The 18,836-nt window shown below is 34.7% G+C and overlaps 2 protein-coding genes across 3 annotated transcripts; one reads left to right on the top strand and one right to left on the bottom strand.

Annotated features, from left to right (window-relative positions):
- Positions 1-53: 53 nt before the first annotated feature.
- LOC137832888 (ATP-dependent DNA helicase Q-like 4A) lies at positions 54-7,783 on the top strand. Its single transcript, XM_068641274.1, has 26 exons — positions 54-349; positions 431-468; positions 557-724; positions 1,157-1,214; positions 1,323-1,613; positions 2,101-2,271; positions 2,344-2,474; positions 2,688-3,057; positions 3,129-3,260; positions 3,394-3,480; positions 3,574-3,701; positions 3,802-3,922; positions 4,002-4,153; positions 4,226-4,361; positions 4,644-4,767; positions 4,843-4,913; positions 4,995-5,063; positions 5,234-5,365; positions 5,452-5,610; positions 5,734-5,814; positions 5,927-6,088; positions 6,231-6,283; positions 6,553-6,682; positions 6,765-6,859; positions 7,035-7,112; positions 7,182-7,783. The coding sequence occupies exons 2-26, from the start codon at positions 434-436 to the stop codon at positions 7,549-7,551; spliced, it is 3,504 nt and encodes a 1,167-aa protein (XP_068497375.1). The 5' UTR covers positions 54-349; positions 431-433; the 3' UTR covers positions 7,552-7,783.
- Positions 7,784-9,151: 1,368 nt separating this feature from the next.
- Positions 9,152-17,410, bottom strand: LOC137832887 (uncharacterized). Of its 2 annotated transcripts, none has more exons than XM_068641272.1 (11): positions 16,770-17,410; positions 15,771-15,895; positions 14,428-14,872; positions 14,180-14,295; positions 13,174-13,960; positions 12,133-12,588; positions 11,679-11,867; positions 11,345-11,572; positions 10,431-10,767; positions 10,133-10,316; positions 9,152-9,863 (listed from the first exon to the last, which is right to left on the bottom strand). In XM_068641272.1, exons 1-11 carry the CDS (start codon positions 16,962-16,964, stop codon positions 9,371-9,373), a joined length of 3,555 nt encoding a protein of 1,184 aa, XP_068497373.1. In that variant the 5' UTR covers positions 16,965-17,410; the 3' UTR covers positions 9,152-9,370. The 2 variants fall into 2 exon arrangements, with proteins under 2 accessions (XP_068497373.1, XP_068497374.1); XM_068641273.1 differs by lacking the exon at positions 16,770-17,410 and adding an exon at positions 16,433-16,545.
- Between the last annotated feature and the right edge of the window lie 1,426 nt (positions 17,411-18,836).

Genomic DNA, 18,836 nt, shown 5'->3' with positions numbered 1-18,836 from the left:
AAATCTAAACTTTTGAAAATATATAAATAAAGATTAAATTTCTAAAAACTAAAGTTCAAATTTTAACTTTCCCTCTTCTGGCATTTTCTGAGCAGTGTCCAAAAGCACGTTGATTCGAAGATCCAAATATTTAATTTGATTGATTTATAAAAAAAGAAATGAAGATTCTGCAGACGTTGATTTCATGAAATGAAAATTCCCGCCAATGCTTTGGAAGAGCTCTGTTTCTCTTCTCTTCCGTACGATTATTTCGATCTCTTTCTGTTCCAATCGCAATCACTTTTTTAGGGTTTTCATTATTCTTCCACTCAACGTTCGATTCATCTTCCATTAGCCACATTTTGCGAAGGCACGTCAACGACCTCTTTTTCCTCATTCTTTTGCACTATTATTGCGTCGTTTTGATTCAATTTGAATTCTGATTCTGCAGGGAATGTGTTGTTTGGTTGGGACTCAAATGAGACAAGGGTAATGATGCTGAGTTCGCTTTATTTGTTTCTATCTTTGTGGTTCATCATTTATAGTTAGTCCCTAATTAGGTTTCTGATGTTCACAGTGAAGCCAATTCAGTTCGGGTTGTTAAAGAGAATAACAAGAACTGGTTGCAGCATGCCAATGCCCACGAGAATTTCTCCTCCCAAGAGAAGTTTTTGAGCTCTAATTTTCTGCTCTCTGTCCCACCCAAGAAGCCCCGCCACCAGGAACCAAACCCTGGGACTTCCGGGTATGTCTTTTACTTCAACATTCATTCTCAGGCTTTGTTGTATTTCCAGTTAGGTCTGAGTTTCATTCTAAAGTTCATAGGTAGTGGGGTTTAGGTTTTTCGTGGAATGACTAGGCTTTGGGGCTTCATTAGTTTTGTGCATATACAGGGAAATTTTCATTTCCTTCAATCGGCTTTGCTAACACAGCAGTATAACATGGTGGATGTGGGTTTAAACCTGTTTCAGTTCATTGTTACCTACCTTCTTGGATTATGACCTTCTTACTCCACTTTTTGCTGGTCAGTGCTGAGATAATTTCTGAAAGGATCTGATGTTTTTTGTTTCCTTTGTCAACTGTTTGGCTGTGCTATTTCTGTGGAACTTGATATGCTAGATTACTATATGGATTTCAGCTAGTTTCATCTTGCTCTCTAATGCTTTAATTCTTTCAGTTTTGTATTTCAACGAAGTGAAAATATTCAAGTTTCACAGAGAGTACAATTTGACAAGGTATACTAGTATAAATGTTATATGAAAGCGAGTAGTTTGCCAATGTAAATGTTCTTACTTGAGACTTCTATAGTTTGCAATGACTTCTGTTAAAACAATTCCTGACAGGCTTGGGATGTTCTTTCAAGTCTACAAAATTCTAGTAGGACCTATATACAACCCGGAAAAACTGTCAAGGTTACTCGGCAGATTCACGAGAATACGAGAACAACTCCCTTCCATGGAGGCTATGAGAATGACAACCGTACCTGTCCTGACGTCACTGCCGCTCCAGTTGTTAGCAGTCATAGTTCTCGCGGTTTGGATGGTTCAGTGAACAATCATAATAAGTACACAGGCCAAATCAATGAGTCTTCCAACTGCATGTCTGGAGATATTGATGATGATAACATACTTGAGGTAATTTATTACACTTTGATTAATTTAAATGAGTCAAATTCATTTGGGTTTCACTAGGCTTGCAAGTTAGAACTGCCAACAATATGGGGAAACATTTTTGTTAAAACTTGCTTGATTTTTTTGTTGTTGAATGAGCTGATTATAAAATCTGGGCTTACCAAAGTTATTAGTTACATTCATATATAATTTTATACCAGTCAGTTAGTTTAACTTTCAGTCTTTTATTACTAGTTTGCTGATGAATGTATATTAGTTATTTCAACTTGAAGGTTGTAGTTTGTACAATTCTTTTGTGAAGTGGAAAGTGGCGAGGGGGCTTGGCCATTTTATTCACTCCGTAATTATGTCCTTTTATCCTTGTTTGTATGGTTGCTTTGTCGTTTTTTCTTAAAAATAAGCCGTTTCCTAGTCAAGTTTATCCTAACTACTTGCATCCATGTAGATGCTGATTTCTCTCTCTTTGTTTCCGTCCTGTTTTTGGTTTAAGAACATTGATGTTGACCAAATTGTTGAGAAATACCAGTCAACCTGCACTCCCAAGCCATCAATATCCAAGCTTCCTCCTATAACACCAATTGCAGATAAAGATGATTTTGCTAGAGAGGGGGATAATGCTTTGCCACCAGACCTGTGTTTAGATTGCATCCATGGGTACAAGGTATTTTTATCTTTATCAAGTTAACCATTTTATTTGTCAGATTGATAAGCCTAATCCTTAAATTGGATGCAGTTAGGGCTTTGCCCCGAAGCAGCAATTCATTTGCAGGAATTGAAGGATAATCTAATTGCAATCTCTAATGAACTGCTCGACAATGGTGAAAACCTCAATTCTACACAGATATCAAAACTTCGCCATGATAGGTGTGCATTTCCCTTGGAATTACAGTGTTTGTAACATTTTCATTTCTAATATATACCACATACAATCCCAGAAAAGAACTAAGGCTTCAACATTGTATTTTTTTATTTATTTATAGTTGTGTTATCCTAAATCATGTGTCAAAAAAATTACAGCATATTCTTTTTTAATTGAATAGAATTTGAATTGAAAATAGAACTTTTTGTTAATGCTAGGTCACAGCTGAATAAGCAAATTCAGCAACTAGAAAAATATATTCAATCTGGTAATCTTAATGAGGAAAGGCAAAAGTCACATTTTTCTGCATCCACTGCACCATCCACATCATATGTGTATGGAACACCTCAGCAAACTGCCCCCTGTAATGGATCCAAGAGATACGATGCCCAGGCTTATATGGGTGACGGGACATTTGGTTCATCATTCCAGTCTCTTCCATCTTTTTCTATAGACAAGTATAGCACATTATCTGGTCCGGTGGAGCGAGAGGCCTTCATCCCAAAGATTATTGAAGTCAATTACATTGAAGGTTCTGGAGACAAACGCTGGAGCAGCCATGATTTTTCTTGGACAAAAGAGTTAGAGGTATTTAACTGAATTATTGTCACTTTCCACTGAATGTAACTCATCTTAATAAATTTTTTATTTATGCATAGGTTAATAATAAAAAAGTATTTGGAAATCATTCCTTTCGCCCCAATCAAAGAGAGGTCATCAATGCCACAATGAGTGGATGTGATGTTTTTGTTCTGATGCCCACTGGTGGTGGAAAGAGTCTGACCTATCAGGTAGTACAATCTTGCAATAGACCTTTTTGAGTTATGGCCTTTTTCCCTTTCTCATTTAGTTGGTTTTATTGATATTTGTCTAGATTTTACCAAATATTGTAACCTTACAACTTTGGACCGTCTTGTCTTGCAGTTACCGGCTCTTATTTGTCAAGGTATAACATTAGTAATCTCTCCCCTTGTGTCCCTTATTCAGGATCAAATAATGCACTTATTGCAGGTATTACTGATTTTGTAACTTCTATGCTTTCCCTTTTGGCTTTGTTTTTCTGATAGATATATGTTTGTTTGGTCCTGTTGGCTTGGCATACAGGCAAATATACCAGCTACTTACTTAAGTGCCAATATGGAATGGACTGAACAGCAGGAAATCCTCCGAGAACTTACTTCTGATTACTGTAAATACAAGTTATTATATGTGACACCTGAAAAGGTTGTCAAGTAAGTGTCATTATTGATAGCTGTTGTATTCAATGAAATTTTTTAACTTAACCATATTCTTCATTTTTTTCATAATGCTATTTTTTTACTTCGACTGCAGAAGTGATAATCTTTTGAGACACTTAGAGAATTTACATTTTCGCGAGTTGCTTGCAAGGATTGTAATTGATGAGGCTCACTGTGTGAGCCAATGGGGGCATGATTTTAGACCAGATTATCAGGTTGGAGCTATATAATATAGTTGATGCAAATCAATGATAATATAGTTTATATTTTAACTGTTACTCTTAATTTCACCAGGGACTTGGTATATTGAAACAGAAATTCCCAAATACTCCAGTTTTAGCTTTAACAGCTACAGCAACTGCTAGTGTAAAAGAAGATGTCGTGCAAGCACTTGGTCTTGTTAACTGCGTTATTTTTCGGCAAAGTTTTAATCGCCCAAACTTATGGTGTGTTAAATGAAGAATTGACTTCTTGCTAAACCTTCAATGGATGAATCATGTTCATTTTCAACATTGCAGGTATTCTGTTGTCCCCAAGACCAAAAAGTGTTTGGAGGACATTGACAAATTCATTAGAGAGAATCACTTTGATGAATGTGGCATTATCTATTGTCTTTCAAGAATGGACTGTGAAAAGGTCGCTGGCAATTTACAGGTTAGTTCTTCTCATTATTTCATATTTGTACATTTGACTACAAAGTATAATATGTTGAATTGCCTGTGAATTTTTAGCTTGCTCTTGCTTTGCTTTCTTTTTTCGTCATGTTTCATGCTGTTTGCTCTGTTTGCTGTTTCTGCATGAAGATATGGGTATTTGATAAAAGCATAAGTGCAATCTGGTGACTTTCCTGCACATTGAGCGCAGTTTTAACAAGCTGAATGAATTTTTTAATGAAAAATAAATAAATGTGGAGGCTGATTTCTATTCGTTGTTCAGGAATGTGGACATAAATGTGCATTTTATCATGGTAGCATGGATCCTCCTCAACGTGCCTTTGTTCAAAATCAGTGGAGCAAAGATGAAATTAATATAATTTGTGCTACTGTAGCATTTGGAATGGGTATATTTACTTCCTTACTACTGCCTATTGCATTGATTAATTATATGGGATCATATTTTATGCTTGGCATTTCAGGTATTAATAAACCTGATGTCCGCTTTGTAATCCACCATTCTCTCCCAAAATCTATTGAAGGCTATCATCAGGTACTGGCAGAAGATCAAAATAATGTTAGGTATATAGGTTTTGCTTCTGTTGGTTTACGTGCTTACTTATTTCCTTTTCAGGAATGTGGCCGAGCTGGTAGAGATGGTCAACGTTCATCCTGTGTATTATATTATAGCTATAGTGATTATGTTAGTATCAATTACAACCCTTTTGCTTTTCTATATTAATTTGTATGTTTCTTGAACCTAAGTTAGCTTTCATATTACTGGAAATCAAATGAAACGAGTGATGACTGAGATCCTATTTCCTTACTCACCTCCCTTTATTGCTTATGTATAATTGCATTTCATATTTACAGATACGAGTCAAGCATATGATAAGTCAAGGAGGAGCAATAGAGCAAAGTCCCCTGACATCTGGATACAACCGTTCAAATATGATAAATCCAGGAAGCATACTAGAAACAAACACTGAAAACCTCATGCGAATGGTAATTTTAAAAAGACTGAGATTCTAATTATTATTATTATTATTATTATTATTACATCACTAAATATTTGTCTTGAACTGCCTCAGGTTAGTTATTGTGAAAATGATGTTGATTGCCGGCGCCTTCTGCAGCTTGTTCATTTTGGAGAGAAGTTCAATTCTTCAACTTGTCACAAAACGTGTGATAATTGCTTGAAGATCACAAATTTCATTGAGAAGGATGTCACGGAGATAGCAAAGCAATTGGTTTGGAAGCAATTTCTATCAACATACTTTTTCATCCCTCCATTTATTGAAGTTCTATTAGAATGTAATATTTGAGTCCTCTCGTTCGCAGTTTCAATTACTTTGTTGTTGTCTTATGCTTAGGTTGAACTTGTTAAGCTAACTGGACAGAGGTTCTCATCATCTCATATATTAGAAGTTTATCGTGGTTCCTTTAGCCAAATGGTATGCCTATATGCATTTATTTTGTTTTCTTTCTTTTTCATTCTTTCCAATATATTATTATTCTTGATAGCCGCTCCTTTTCTTAATCATGTACTTCTAACGTCAAAACAAGGTCAAGAAAAATCGGCACGAGACAGTGAGCCTTCATGCTGCTGGAAAGCATCTAGCTAAGGGTGAGGCTTCCCGCATATTGCATCATCTTGTTGTCGAGGATATTCTTGTGGAAGAAGTAAAGAAAAGTGATTTTTATGGATCGATATCATCCATATTGAAGGTATCAGTGAACATGTTATATACTGCTGTTTAACCACGGTTTAAATATTTGCTCATTGTGCTTCAAATGACTGTTCTCAATGTTAGTTAACATAATTAACTTCTATAACTGTAAGTTTTCTAAAGCATTCAAAAAATTTCAGGTAAATGAGCCCAAGGTCTGTAATCTGTTTGCTGGGCACAGAATTATATTGAGGTTTGTCAATCTCATTAAAAGTTATTTCTTGCTTAAATTTTTGAATTAGAAGGGATTGAAAATCCTACATCGATTAAAGATAAGGTTAATTTACACTATATAATAAATCTCATCTTACAATTCAATTTTGTGAAGTTGAACTGGACTTTTATAAATGAGATTGATTTCACTTGAATCTTTGCGTAAACCTTCTCTGGCTTCAAGTTCACAATACACGCTTGTTTTTCTCTGTTCATATTATACTCAGTGGAATTTTTCAACTACTGTAGATTTCCATCGTCTGTAAAGGCAACAAAACCAGGCAAATCTGATGCAACTCCAGCCAAGGGTTCTTTGACATCTGGAAAGCAGAATGTTTTTCCAATTGACACTCCTCAACCTCAAACTGAAGTGGATTTGGTATAAAATGGGTTATTTTTCAGTTCGCTTGATGAAATATCTAACTGCTTTTGAATTATATTTAAAGCCAAATCTGCTTCAGAATCTTTCAGCCAAGTTATACACTGCTCTGCGTATGTTGAGGACAACTCTTGTTAAAGAAGCTGGAGACAGTGTTTTTGCTTACCACATATTTGGGTAATATATTAGACATTTTCTTTTTGTAATACCAGTAACAATGTCTCCATTTAAGATTCATTTACTCTTGGGTAGCATTATAAAGAATGCAATTGAAAATTAAAATTTGCAGAATAAATCCATTTCCGCTTTATTACATGATAAAGGCATCTGATAAGCTGTTGTTTCTATTCAGTAATGCCACGTTGCAGCAGATAAGCAAGAGAGTGCCAAGAACAAAAGAAGAACTCCTAGATATCAATGGCATTGGCAAGTAAGTTCCTTCTGAGAATAGTCGTCTCCTTGTTAGTGAATAGGCATTGATTAATTTAGTTTAACACAGGGCAAAGGTAAGCAAGTATGGGGATAAGATACTGGAAACCATTGAGAATACCATAAATGAATATTACAAGTTGGACAAAGGCAGTAGCGGCAGCAAAGGCAGTGCAGATTCTGCCAAGAGGAGACGAGATGGAGATCCAGATGCAGATGCTGATGAAGAAGCCCTCACCAATAGCACAGGTCGTTCTAAAAAAAGGACTATAAAGAGACAAAATAGAAAAGCTGTGATATATGATTCTGCAGATGAAGATTATTTTCATGGATGCCATGACGAAGACCTAGATTTTGACCTCATAGAAATTGATGCAATAGATCAAGTGACTTGTAAAAATGGTGATGGGAGAGTACTACCTCAATGGACAACATCTTGAAAGGATATATGACAATCATATTATTGTCATGCCCCTTGGGATTATGTATATCAAACTCGTTGTAATTTATGGTTTCCATCGCATGAGTGGGAGATAACTATTATACGCAGATCATCCAGGAAAACTCTGCATTACTTGTATTTCTACAACCACCATAAAACTTGTAAAGACTAACTTGTGCTGGGGAAGAGGTGCGAATTTAATTTACTGAAATCAGTGGATACCTTTGGCATTTTTACTTGTAAAAATTAGTGAAATTGTAAAAGTGACATCTAAAATTGGTCAAGGTTTTTTTGTCATGAGATATTTATTAAATAGTGTGTTTGTATCAATCATAGGTATTAAATATCAACAAGAATACTAGTAAAATATGGATCGGCGAAATGTATAATTTAAAAAATATTTATATATTTTTGATAATTTTAGAATAATTTTAATACAATTTTAAAATAAAAAATTATATTAATTTTTTTAAAATTTAAATTTATATATAAATTATTATTATAATTATAAAAATATGAACAAATTATTTTGAAAGAAATATCTATTTACTAAAAATATATATATATATATATATATATATTTGTGTTTGTGAGTTTATATAATTTATAATATAATATATAAATTTGTGTTTTAATTTTAAATATTATATATTATTTTAAAATGATTCAGTTTGATTCAGATAGAATATATTATTTTAAAATTAGTCTTATAACTGATCATAAAGAATGAAACACATTGGAATATTTTGGTCAGTCTAGAAAGCGAAAACCTATATTTAACGTTCAGAGTCTTATAAGGAGAGTCATATACTCATTGGCTAGTTGTAGAATTGCCAAAATAGATTATTATATAAATTTTAATTTGAATCATAATAGATAGAACAAAAAGTTTCATTCATTAGTCTACTTTAATCCATAAAAAAATTAAGCAAATTTATCCATTAAAATTCTTTTTGTAGATGAATATTTAATCTATCAACAATAAACGTCATAAACAATTCTCACATTTTTTCTCCTCCTTTATTCTCTCTTATTCTATTGTGGGTCCTAAATATCTACTTATTCTTATTTACATTAAAATTTAATGTGAAGAAGTCACTAATTTTTATTCCAGTCTTAGTGGCTAAAATCGCATCATTTCTAAAATTAAATAATAAATCGTATAACTAAATAACGTTACACAAAATAATTATTTTCTTACATAGGTATAAAGGACCTGTAAAAATTGTCAAATTGCAAAATTAGTAAATTTGATTTTGAAAGCATTGCAAGTAGAGTAAAATTTTTGATAGTAACCAATATGAGACTTGTTAAATACCAATAGACATGTATAGAGTATCTTATTAAAAAAATATTTATTGAATTTCTCACGATTCTAATATATTTCTAACATAATTTTAAAAATAAAAAATACTCAAATTTATTGTATAAATTTTTATTTTATGATTATAAAAATAAAGAACAAAATCATTTTAAACCAACTATAAAAAAATTATTAAAAAAATTAAAATAACTAAAATATACTTGTACATAAAAAAATCTTTATTATCATTTTATATAATTCATAGATTTGTATAATAGAGATATGAGATATAGAATAAGAAGTTAAAGATCCAATATATTAGCAATTTAATGTTAAAAAGATTGAGATAGAGACATATATACATTTGTGTGAGTTACATTAAAAGAATTCTACTACAAACAATGTCACAAACCTAAGATAACATACACAGCTTACAACTTTACACACTCCTATGTACAAACGTGTGTGTGTGTGTGATTATTATGATGAATGTACTTACCAAATATATCACAGATCAGATGTTATCGGCCAAATATTTATACCATGGCCCATGAACACCAATTGAAATACTGGCTACCACCATCAAAACACCACCAGCTTCCACTACTTTCTCACTCAGAAAAGCAGCCCCAACTTTGGTCAGAGCCATTTCTGCTAATTTCCTCCCACGGGCCCCACTTCCCCCAAGGACTACCCCACGAAAAGCTGTGTAGACAGCATTTGATACCTTCTCAAACACAGCATCCCCACTTTGTAGGCTCTTTCCTAACATCCTACCAGCAACCATCTTTCTTGACTCAACTTTCCCTGCTTCTTCTTCTTCTTCTTCTTCACCCTCTCTTTTTGGCAAATTGCAGATCACTTCTACTATGTCGTTTATATCAGCATCTTCTACGCGCTCTAGGAGGTCCAACAGTTCTGCACCACACTTAGACACTATGTTTTCCATTTCTGCAGGGCTACCAACTGTCTTTTCACTCACCACAATCTGTCTGCGAATAAGAATGCTGCCATTCCCAAAATATAGATGATATTAGTAAAATATATGCACAAGGTAACATTACAAGAAAATCATTAATTTTTTAGACAAAAAAAATAATTAGTAGCTATATTGACTAAATTAGATATTATTTTAGAGACTAGAAAAATTATTGGTTTCTAAATTAGTTTTTATTATTGATAAATAATTTTTAAATTGGTATCTAATATATTATTGTCACCAGCATAAATTATTCAGTTAAGAGAGTGAAGAAATCTCAGCACAAATATGTTTTACCTTGTGGAAATCACAATAATCTTCTGAATTTGAGCCTGAACAGCTCTCAGCCTTGAGAAGTTAAGAGATAAAGTTTCTGGTAGATCATCTTGAGTCAAACCAGATATTCCACTTACTAATTTTAACAAGCCAAGTCTCACAACCAGATCAACAGGTTCTCCTTTGCATTCTGGCTGTTCATCACCTGATCAAATAACATATACAAGTAGGTATCAAAACAAGTGTTTGCTTCAAGTAGAGAGTAAACATCGTTAAAGTCACTTGAAGGATAGAAAATCAAAGTTTTTCAATTTAGAACCTTTAGTATTGGCACCATCAAGTGAAAGGGACATCGGGCTGCCAGTTGTTTTGAGTAAAATATTCCCCCCAGTTCTGAGAGTAGTTGAAGGAAGCAATTCTTGGGATGAATTAGAGGCCAATGCTGCCGAGCATCTCACATATTCTTCCCATTCCTGATCTTTGCAATTCCAAACAGACGAAATCCATCTCAGTGTGGAAGGAATAGAGGTATTGGAATCAGAAGGAGATCCATATTTGTTAGCGAAGGCATTCCTGAGGTAGTCGAGACCAGCAGACCCCTTCACCGAAGACTCCATTAACCTTATTCGTGCTTTGCTTATCTCTTTCTTAAGAATCTGTCATAAGAATTAATCATGTCACATTATAAAACCAAAGTAAGACATTTACAAGCTACAAAATGTCCATGCTGAATATCTTCAAAATAAAGTCCACACAACAAGATCCAAAGTCGGTAAGTTCAATGGAAAAAGTACCCTAAAAATATGGTTTCGAGCTTCCAGAAGATCATAATAATCTAGAACAACTTGCAAACAAAGAAACATTGATAGAAAGATTATGCTTATTTTCATGGCTAACAAATTGCAACACATCTCAAGCTATTTAATGCATTACACCTAACTCCTAACAACTACACTTGAAAGCAGTTGTATTCAAGTGATTTCAGAGAATTTATTACATTAGAAGCATCCAAAATTCGTAATTAATAAAGAAACGGAAAAACATGAATGTATTGATCAGGTAAAATTTAATTGCTTAACACAGCAGTGGTCCTGAATGCTTTCAGAAAAGCATCCATAATTAATAATTACCAATCTGATGAAAAAAATTGCCATATTGACCGAGTAAATTTTAGTTAGAGATAAAATTAAGCAAAGAGACAAATATAAAAGAAGGCTAAACAAACAAACAAACCTGAATCTGCCCGAAGACAAATTGCAAGCCCTTCACCAAGGCTACAACACAAGAATTGTTTGAACCATCCCTTGACTGACATATTTCGCCCAATTCATGAAATAGTTTCTTGTGTGTGGCCTTCATCATCTCCTCATTGGCTGGAGCAGATAGCTTCTGCAAACTCACGAGTGAAAACTCCAGAATTTTCCCAAGATAATCAACATCCAGGTTACCCGATTTCAGCACCTTCATATATGCAGAAGATGTCAGAAAAGAGAAAATATTATCAGGTATACGCCAATCACGCATCTAATAGCCATCACAGGCTGCAAGAAGAGAATATAGAAGCTACCTGAGAAAGAATTTCTAAATCAATGGCAGAAAAAATATCCTCCTTCCAGCTTTTTGGAGCCATTTGACAAATTTCATCCCTAACCTCTCCCATGAGTTGAACAATCCGGTCATAGTTCGGCTGGTCCCCCTTAACAGATTCCATGATACCATCCCAAAAGGCCTTCTCCATTGCTTGTTTTATTTTCCCCTGGAAGATAAAAAAAATGGTCGAATCAGAATTCAAAATAACATCACCAGACATCAGCAAATTTAAAATTATAAGCACCTCTTTGTATACTAATATTGGCAATAACTCCCAACAGATTCTAGATTACACATACATATTGTAGTTGGTGGGATTATATATGAGCAGATCAACATCAAAAAGCCATAGGAAGAGCCTCAAACTACAGCTTCATCCAAATAAGCCATTAATTCAATGGTCATATTTATACAAACCTCAATGTACTGACCTCAATGCTGTTTTGAATGTGATCAGAGACATCAAGACCATCAGTTACACTATACTGATTGTCGTGCAGAAATTCATTTACAAGAACCTCATTATCTGCCAGTAGCTTTTCAGAGGAATGGCCGAGCTGACTATCTGAACTGGTTCTGGGAGCAGAGAAGCTAGACTCTCCAGGAGAAGTATTTGTCTCCTTAAAGAGGGAGCGAACTACTCGGCTTGTCCTATGATTACTACCCTCATCTGAAATATTTCTTTCACTTGAGTGGGTGACAGAAGAGAGTGGAGTTGGGCTTGCAGTCACAGAAGGAATCATTGGAGACCTCACAGGACTTTCGTCATCCTGCACTCCAAAGTATCTAGATCTTGTTTCAGAGAGTGCAGATTCCATTCGCAGAATACCAGCATCTCCACTCAGGTGCTGCACCTTTTCTCTCAAAAGTTTTTGATCTTCAGAGACCTGCATTAATTGCAAAAAGAAAGATAAAGCCAAGCATCGGTGCAAAGATAAGACAACATTCAGGGGAAGAACACATAAGTTTGGATATCCTCATCGGATTATGTCGATGAACATGATGAGGAAACATTGTTTGAAAAGGGGGTAAGCAAGTGATAATTGCAAAAAGAAAGATAAAGCCAAGCTTCGGTGCAAAGATAAGACAACATTCAGGGGAAGAACACATATAAGTTTGGATATACTCATCGGATTATGTCGATGAACATGAGGAAAAATTGTTTGAAAAGGGTAGGCAAGTGAAAAATTGTACTTAAATAAGAACCAAGATTTGTATATATTAAAAAGTGAGTTTAAGACTAACTCATCCTTACAAAACCAGCTTGTAAGGTGAGGATTGATTCCATTTATATACTATGAATTAGCCATATTTCTAGTCGATAAGGGATCTCCAACGTTATCTATCTATCCATATTGCAGTCTTCAATATACTACAGTCAGTTTTTAAAATCATCAATGTTCTGATAAAGAATGTTCATAAACAACAGATATAATTCACAAAGAAACTCAACTATTGATGTGGAACATTACCTGACGCAGAATAGCTTTCATATCATGACTAAGCTTATCACTACCAGCTCCTTCTGGAGTTAACTTGCAAGTTTGAATCATAGAAGCTTCAAGCTGGCAAGCTGCTCTTACCAAATCCTCCTCCAGTGATCGAGCATCCTTAACCTTCCATACCACAAAACAATTCAAGTATGAGCACCAAGCTTTATCGAAAGCAGCAAGCTGAGATCTGAAGGTACAACGCTTCATGGCTGCTGAGACAGACTCTTCGTCAGAATTCTGTACTGGTCCATCTAATACTATCTTTATCAACAGCTCAAACTTTTGAACACACTCTTGTGCAGCTTTGGCTAGAGCAATCTCACGTTCTCCCATTCCACTGAACACTGCATCTGGATGACCCAATATCATATAAGCACAAAGAACAACTCTCACAGGATACCTTGATGACCTAGCTAAGCTATTGTTTGACTCTCTGACTGAATCAACTTTCATTGTCCCTCTGCTTCTCACAGATCTCCTGGGAGTAGCCCTTTTCTTGGGGGAAGCAACTCGTTTAAGAAGGTGATCAATGTTGTCCAAGCTATGCAAACTATTGGCAGGAGCAACTGCTGTAGACACTTTGAGGCGGCTCTCAAACCGGTCAAGTAAAGTTTTCACAGTCTGAAGGGTAGAAGCTGATTCAATCAGAAGAGCAAGCTGCTCAAATGGCATTGACTTCACAGATTTCTCATTAATGCCCAGCACATCATATGCTTTTGTCAAGGTGAACGTTGTTCTCTTTTGCCTAAGGAACCGCCTCCAGCACCTTCAGTAAGAAAATAAAGTTAGGACATCCTTTAAGACATCTTCCTGATGGAGGAAAAACTTCAAATACTAAATTTATCCTACATTAAATTTATCCAGTTCAAAATAACAACTGTGTAAGACAGTGATAAGATTCCAAATGTCCACGTCAGACAGCGATAGCAGTAAAGCTTTCTACATGACCTCACAAAGATATATCAATATTTAAATGCAAATAAACCTTGCTAGTTTTCTGGAAAGATATTCTGCTTGCTTTGACATTCTATTCCGATTCTCATGCGCATAGCCACGCAGTCTTCCCCTCTGCCTGAGATATTCAGCTCTTTGTCTTCTTGCCTAACCAATATAAATTCAGAGACTTAATAACAAAACAAGTGCACTGAGGACCACCAGAAATTAAACACCCCCTTACTCTGAAAGAAGGAAAAAGAAAAAGAAAAGAAAAGGAGCTTCAAGTGAACACCATACCCTTTGCAATCGATCTTCCAACTCATCCTTCTTTTTCCTCCTCTCAATCTCACGCTGGTGAGATACTGACTTTGCCACATGTATCACCTGCGAGACCCGAGCCTGTGCCCTCTTTTTCTCAGCTTCTAGCAACCCAAGTCGTTTCATTTCAGCAGCAGCTCGTTTTTGGTGAATTGCAGCACGTACACACTCTTTATATTTGCTTTCTCGAGCCATCCTTCTCATCAATGTTTGAGATGACCTTTCTCTAAGAGAAGCCCTTCTTTGCCTAAGAGCCTTGAGGATAAGCATCCTATTAGCCTCTGCCTGCTGAACACGTGACTCAACTTTTGTTCCAAGCTTCACACGTTCATTCTCATAGCGCATTTCAACTCCATTTTTTGCTGCTTGACGCAATTCATCCAGTCTTGCTAAACGCATTTGGGCCTTAGTCAAGATGCTCAACCTGAGTAAATAATTTACAAATAATAAAGGATGTCAAATAATTTGAAAATAAATCATTGGGGGGCAGTTGCTAAAATCATGTTAAATAGTTAATGGTGGAAGCAAACTTTCAGAATTAAGAAACAAACTTAAAATTATCAATGAAATAACAAAATAGTACGAATTGGATGTTTGATGAAATAAAATTAAATGTTTAACTTTTCCTGAACATAAGGAAATTGTTTTCTAATTAGATTCGCAATTACCAATCAAGATTGAAATAGAAAAAATATCAGAAATAAAGATCATAATGTTTAACTGCATGATAATCAAATTTATAAATTATATAAAGTTCCCCGGTAGAAGGATGTAACACAAATAATACAGGCTTGATAAATAAATGGAGTAATTAATCTACCCAAATAAATGTAGTTTGTTAAAAAACAAAAGGTAACTCCAAGGACTGACAATCCAATTCCAACAACACCAATATTACCATTTTACGATTGGAATCAGGCCCATTTATCTAAGTTTTTTTATTAGAAAAGTTTTTATATTAAAAACAAATGTCAAATATTTTATGATAAATGGATGAGTTTTATGAGAAAAGAAAAAACAAAACAAAAATCAGTCAAAGTGTTTTTTCTAGAAACTAGGGAGAGAAAGCTCCTGAAATTTCAGAAAAAAAAAATACATATAAATGCTAGCTCACAGTTTAAACTTAAAATTTACAAGTGTGAATCACTCCAAATGTTGCTTATAGCTGATGAATGATCAAGAAAGGTAATTTTTTAAGCAAAGTGGTTTTTACTGCATGAAACAACAAAAACACCCTGGTCGTTGGCAACAAAAAAAAACACTAATATAACACGAGCATATATAAAAAAACATATTTACAAGACAACCTCGGGAAAACCCACCTCTTCTGTTCAGCAGCCTGCAGTTTTGCTTCTAGTCTCTGACCAAGATCATCTTCCTGGGATGAACACCTTGACGGGCTTCTTGGCTTTGCACGTGCCTTACTTGAGAGTTTCTCGTAGTATTTCTACAACCAAGAGAAGTTTGATAAATAGAGAGAAACTCTCATCCAACAAAGGATCTTAAAACTAAAAATTTAGAAACTCTGATCAGAGGCAAGAAAAACAAAATAAGAACAGTTAGACACGTAACAAGGAAAGAAAACGAAACAGAGAATAGGACGTCAGGAAAGAAACGGTAACTATAATTGGCTTCGCCAAGTATGAATAAAACAGTATGGGCACAAGATACTCACGAATGAGAAAACCATAGTATGTTACAAAGCATAATTAGGACTCCAATCAACGGTAATGACGAAACCTAAAAAACTTACAACCCATACAAAGTACTAACGAAAAGGAAAGTTATCAGGAAAAAGAGACCCATGTGAAATTTGAAAAAAAAGTACCACCATCAAAGGAGTGCGAATCAAAATTCGAATAGAAAAGAAGAAGCCTCTGGTATCCTACCTAACACAACAACCTTGAAGATAAAGCTAGAAAACGAAGAAAAAAAAATTCACGACAACAATTACAATTAATCGACAGAGCAGAGACAAACGAACCACATAACTCTTTCCACAATCCGATGAATCGAGTAAAGTAAATAATTTTTGTATACAAACCCAAAATAAAAAGTCTCAAATAATATTAACCTCTACGCACTCACTTATCTTCCAGAACATCAGGTTCATTACAAACTAATTAAATTATTAAAATAATAGATAATAATTAATAACTAATTACACGTGGTTAAAAAATAAGCAAGGGGCCAAAAAAAAAACCAAGAAACAGAAAAGTGAAAACCATTTCTAACTTCAATTCCAAGACCCTAAACTTTCTCACCAACCAAACAAACACACTGTTTCAGAACGGAAAAAAAAATATATACAGTAAGGACACCTGTCTGCGAAGATCAGCGTCGCGGAGCTTCGCTTCGATTTTCTCCACCGTGCTCGGAGACTTGCACTCCGCGCCACGCAGCCGTCGCCGGAGCCTCTTCGGCAACGTCGTCGGCGACGAGAACGACTCCTCCGGAATTTCCATCACAAGTCCTCCGCCGCCTCTTCCATCGGACAACTCCACTCCGGCCGCCATCCTTCAACGACACCGCCACGCACCACCACCAACAACAATCTCTCCGTACCAGCGCGACGGCGATGAAACCTCCAACGACGTCGTACAGTACGAACAACGCAGCACACAATAAAATCGCAACCACAAAAACAATAATAATAATAATAATTACAGAAACAATCGTAATCGGTAATCGGTGATCGGTGATCGGTGATCGGTGGTATATACAATCAACGAAGGGAAACGGAAAAGTGTAATTCGAAAAGATTCAAAGGAGAATCGTCCCAGCGAGTGGACTCAGCTGCGAGAGTTTCGTTTTTTTTCTTTTTTGAGTTTTTTTTAGAGAGATAAAGTGTGTGTGTTTGTGTGTGTAAGAGAGAAGAATAGAGAGAGAGAGTTCCTCAGAAATGGCATTGCGAAGCGCGTGTTTGGGTTTATAATGGAATGGGTTTATTTGGCGTGTTCTTGTTTAACACTTTAATCCAAGAGGATTAAGGAGGGTATTAGCCACGTCACCATGCCCATCACAACGGCACTCTTTTTCTGTTTTTTTTTACATTAATGCCCCCGGGCCTACCTTTTTTTACCACATTACCCCTCGGGGCCCACCTCTATCTACTACCTTATCTATTTCACATTTTTTTCCAAATTTTCCTTTTTACTTTGATTTACTATGTTAGAGAAAAATATTTTATTTTTTATAAATAAAAATAAATCTTATTTCATAAATTATGAAGTTAAGTTAGGTTTAAAGTGCACATTTTAATATTATATCAGAGTTATTTAAAGTCTATCTTAATAAGTATTTGGTGAACTTATCAGGTCATCTATTATCAAAATCATTCACAAATATATTTTTTCGCAAATAAGAAATAGATTTAAATTTTATTTTAATAAATTATATTTAGGTTTACTCCAACTTTTCCTTTTGCCACTTTTTCAAATAAAATGAACTAATACTTGGTTTTCACATTGGGTGTGGTAGAAGGCAAAGTTAGACACGTTTTTAGTATAAGCTTCACACAAAGGTTTCAATTTCATCGCTAACTTTGCGCAAACTATCAATTCAGAAATTGACCAAATCAATATCCAATTTCGGAAGAAAAGGGCTTATCAGCACGAACCCATGTGCCCATCTCGCGTAATAATTCAAACAAAGCTACAAACTTTTTAGTAATTAATCATCAACTTTTATATAAACAAAAGTGTAGAATAAAGTGTTTAATCATCAACTTTTATATAAAAAATAAAAAATAAACTTTAAACTTAACTCAATCCCATCAAATCAACAGGTTTGCATCTATTTATAAAAAAAAAAAAAACCTTAATATCTAGTCGTCAGATAATTTATAAGATAATATTTGCACTCACTTATAAATAATGAAATATATCCTAATATACAGTCGTTCAATAGTTTATAAGGTGAGGTTTAAACTCACTTATAAAGAATGAAATATCATAATATCTAGTCGTCCGATAGGGTGACAAGGTATGTCCAACAAACTCTCGTTATGATAAACTTTAAATGACTCTAATATCATGTTAAGAGATAAATATAAGATGAGGTTTGCACACACTTATAAAGAATGAAATATCCTAATTTTTAGTCAATGTGAGTTCTCCAACACACTCCCTCATGTCGAGACTACAAACTCGTGCGTTAAAATATATGTTATGAGTGATCTGATAATGGTCCGATAACAGGTGGCACGATAGGTCCAACAAATTCTCGTTAAGATAAACTTTAAATGACTACTGTATTAAGAAATGGACTTTAAGTCTAGCATAACTTCATAAAATGTTTTAATCTATAACAGAGATCTCCTACGAGATGTATGAAGTTGGAAAATGAAAGAAAAAACATTCATCACAAAGAGTTTCATTTTGTTGACC

This window comes from Phaseolus vulgaris, chromosome 6, assembly GCF_000499845.2.
Source record: "Phaseolus vulgaris cultivar G19833 chromosome 6, P. vulgaris v2.0, whole genome shotgun sequence".
NCBI classification, from domain to species: domain Eukaryota; kingdom Viridiplantae; phylum Streptophyta; class Magnoliopsida; order Fabales; family Fabaceae; genus Phaseolus; species Phaseolus vulgaris.
Note: the sequence above shows the minus strand (reverse complement) of the source record. Positions and strands in the feature narration are given on the sequence as shown.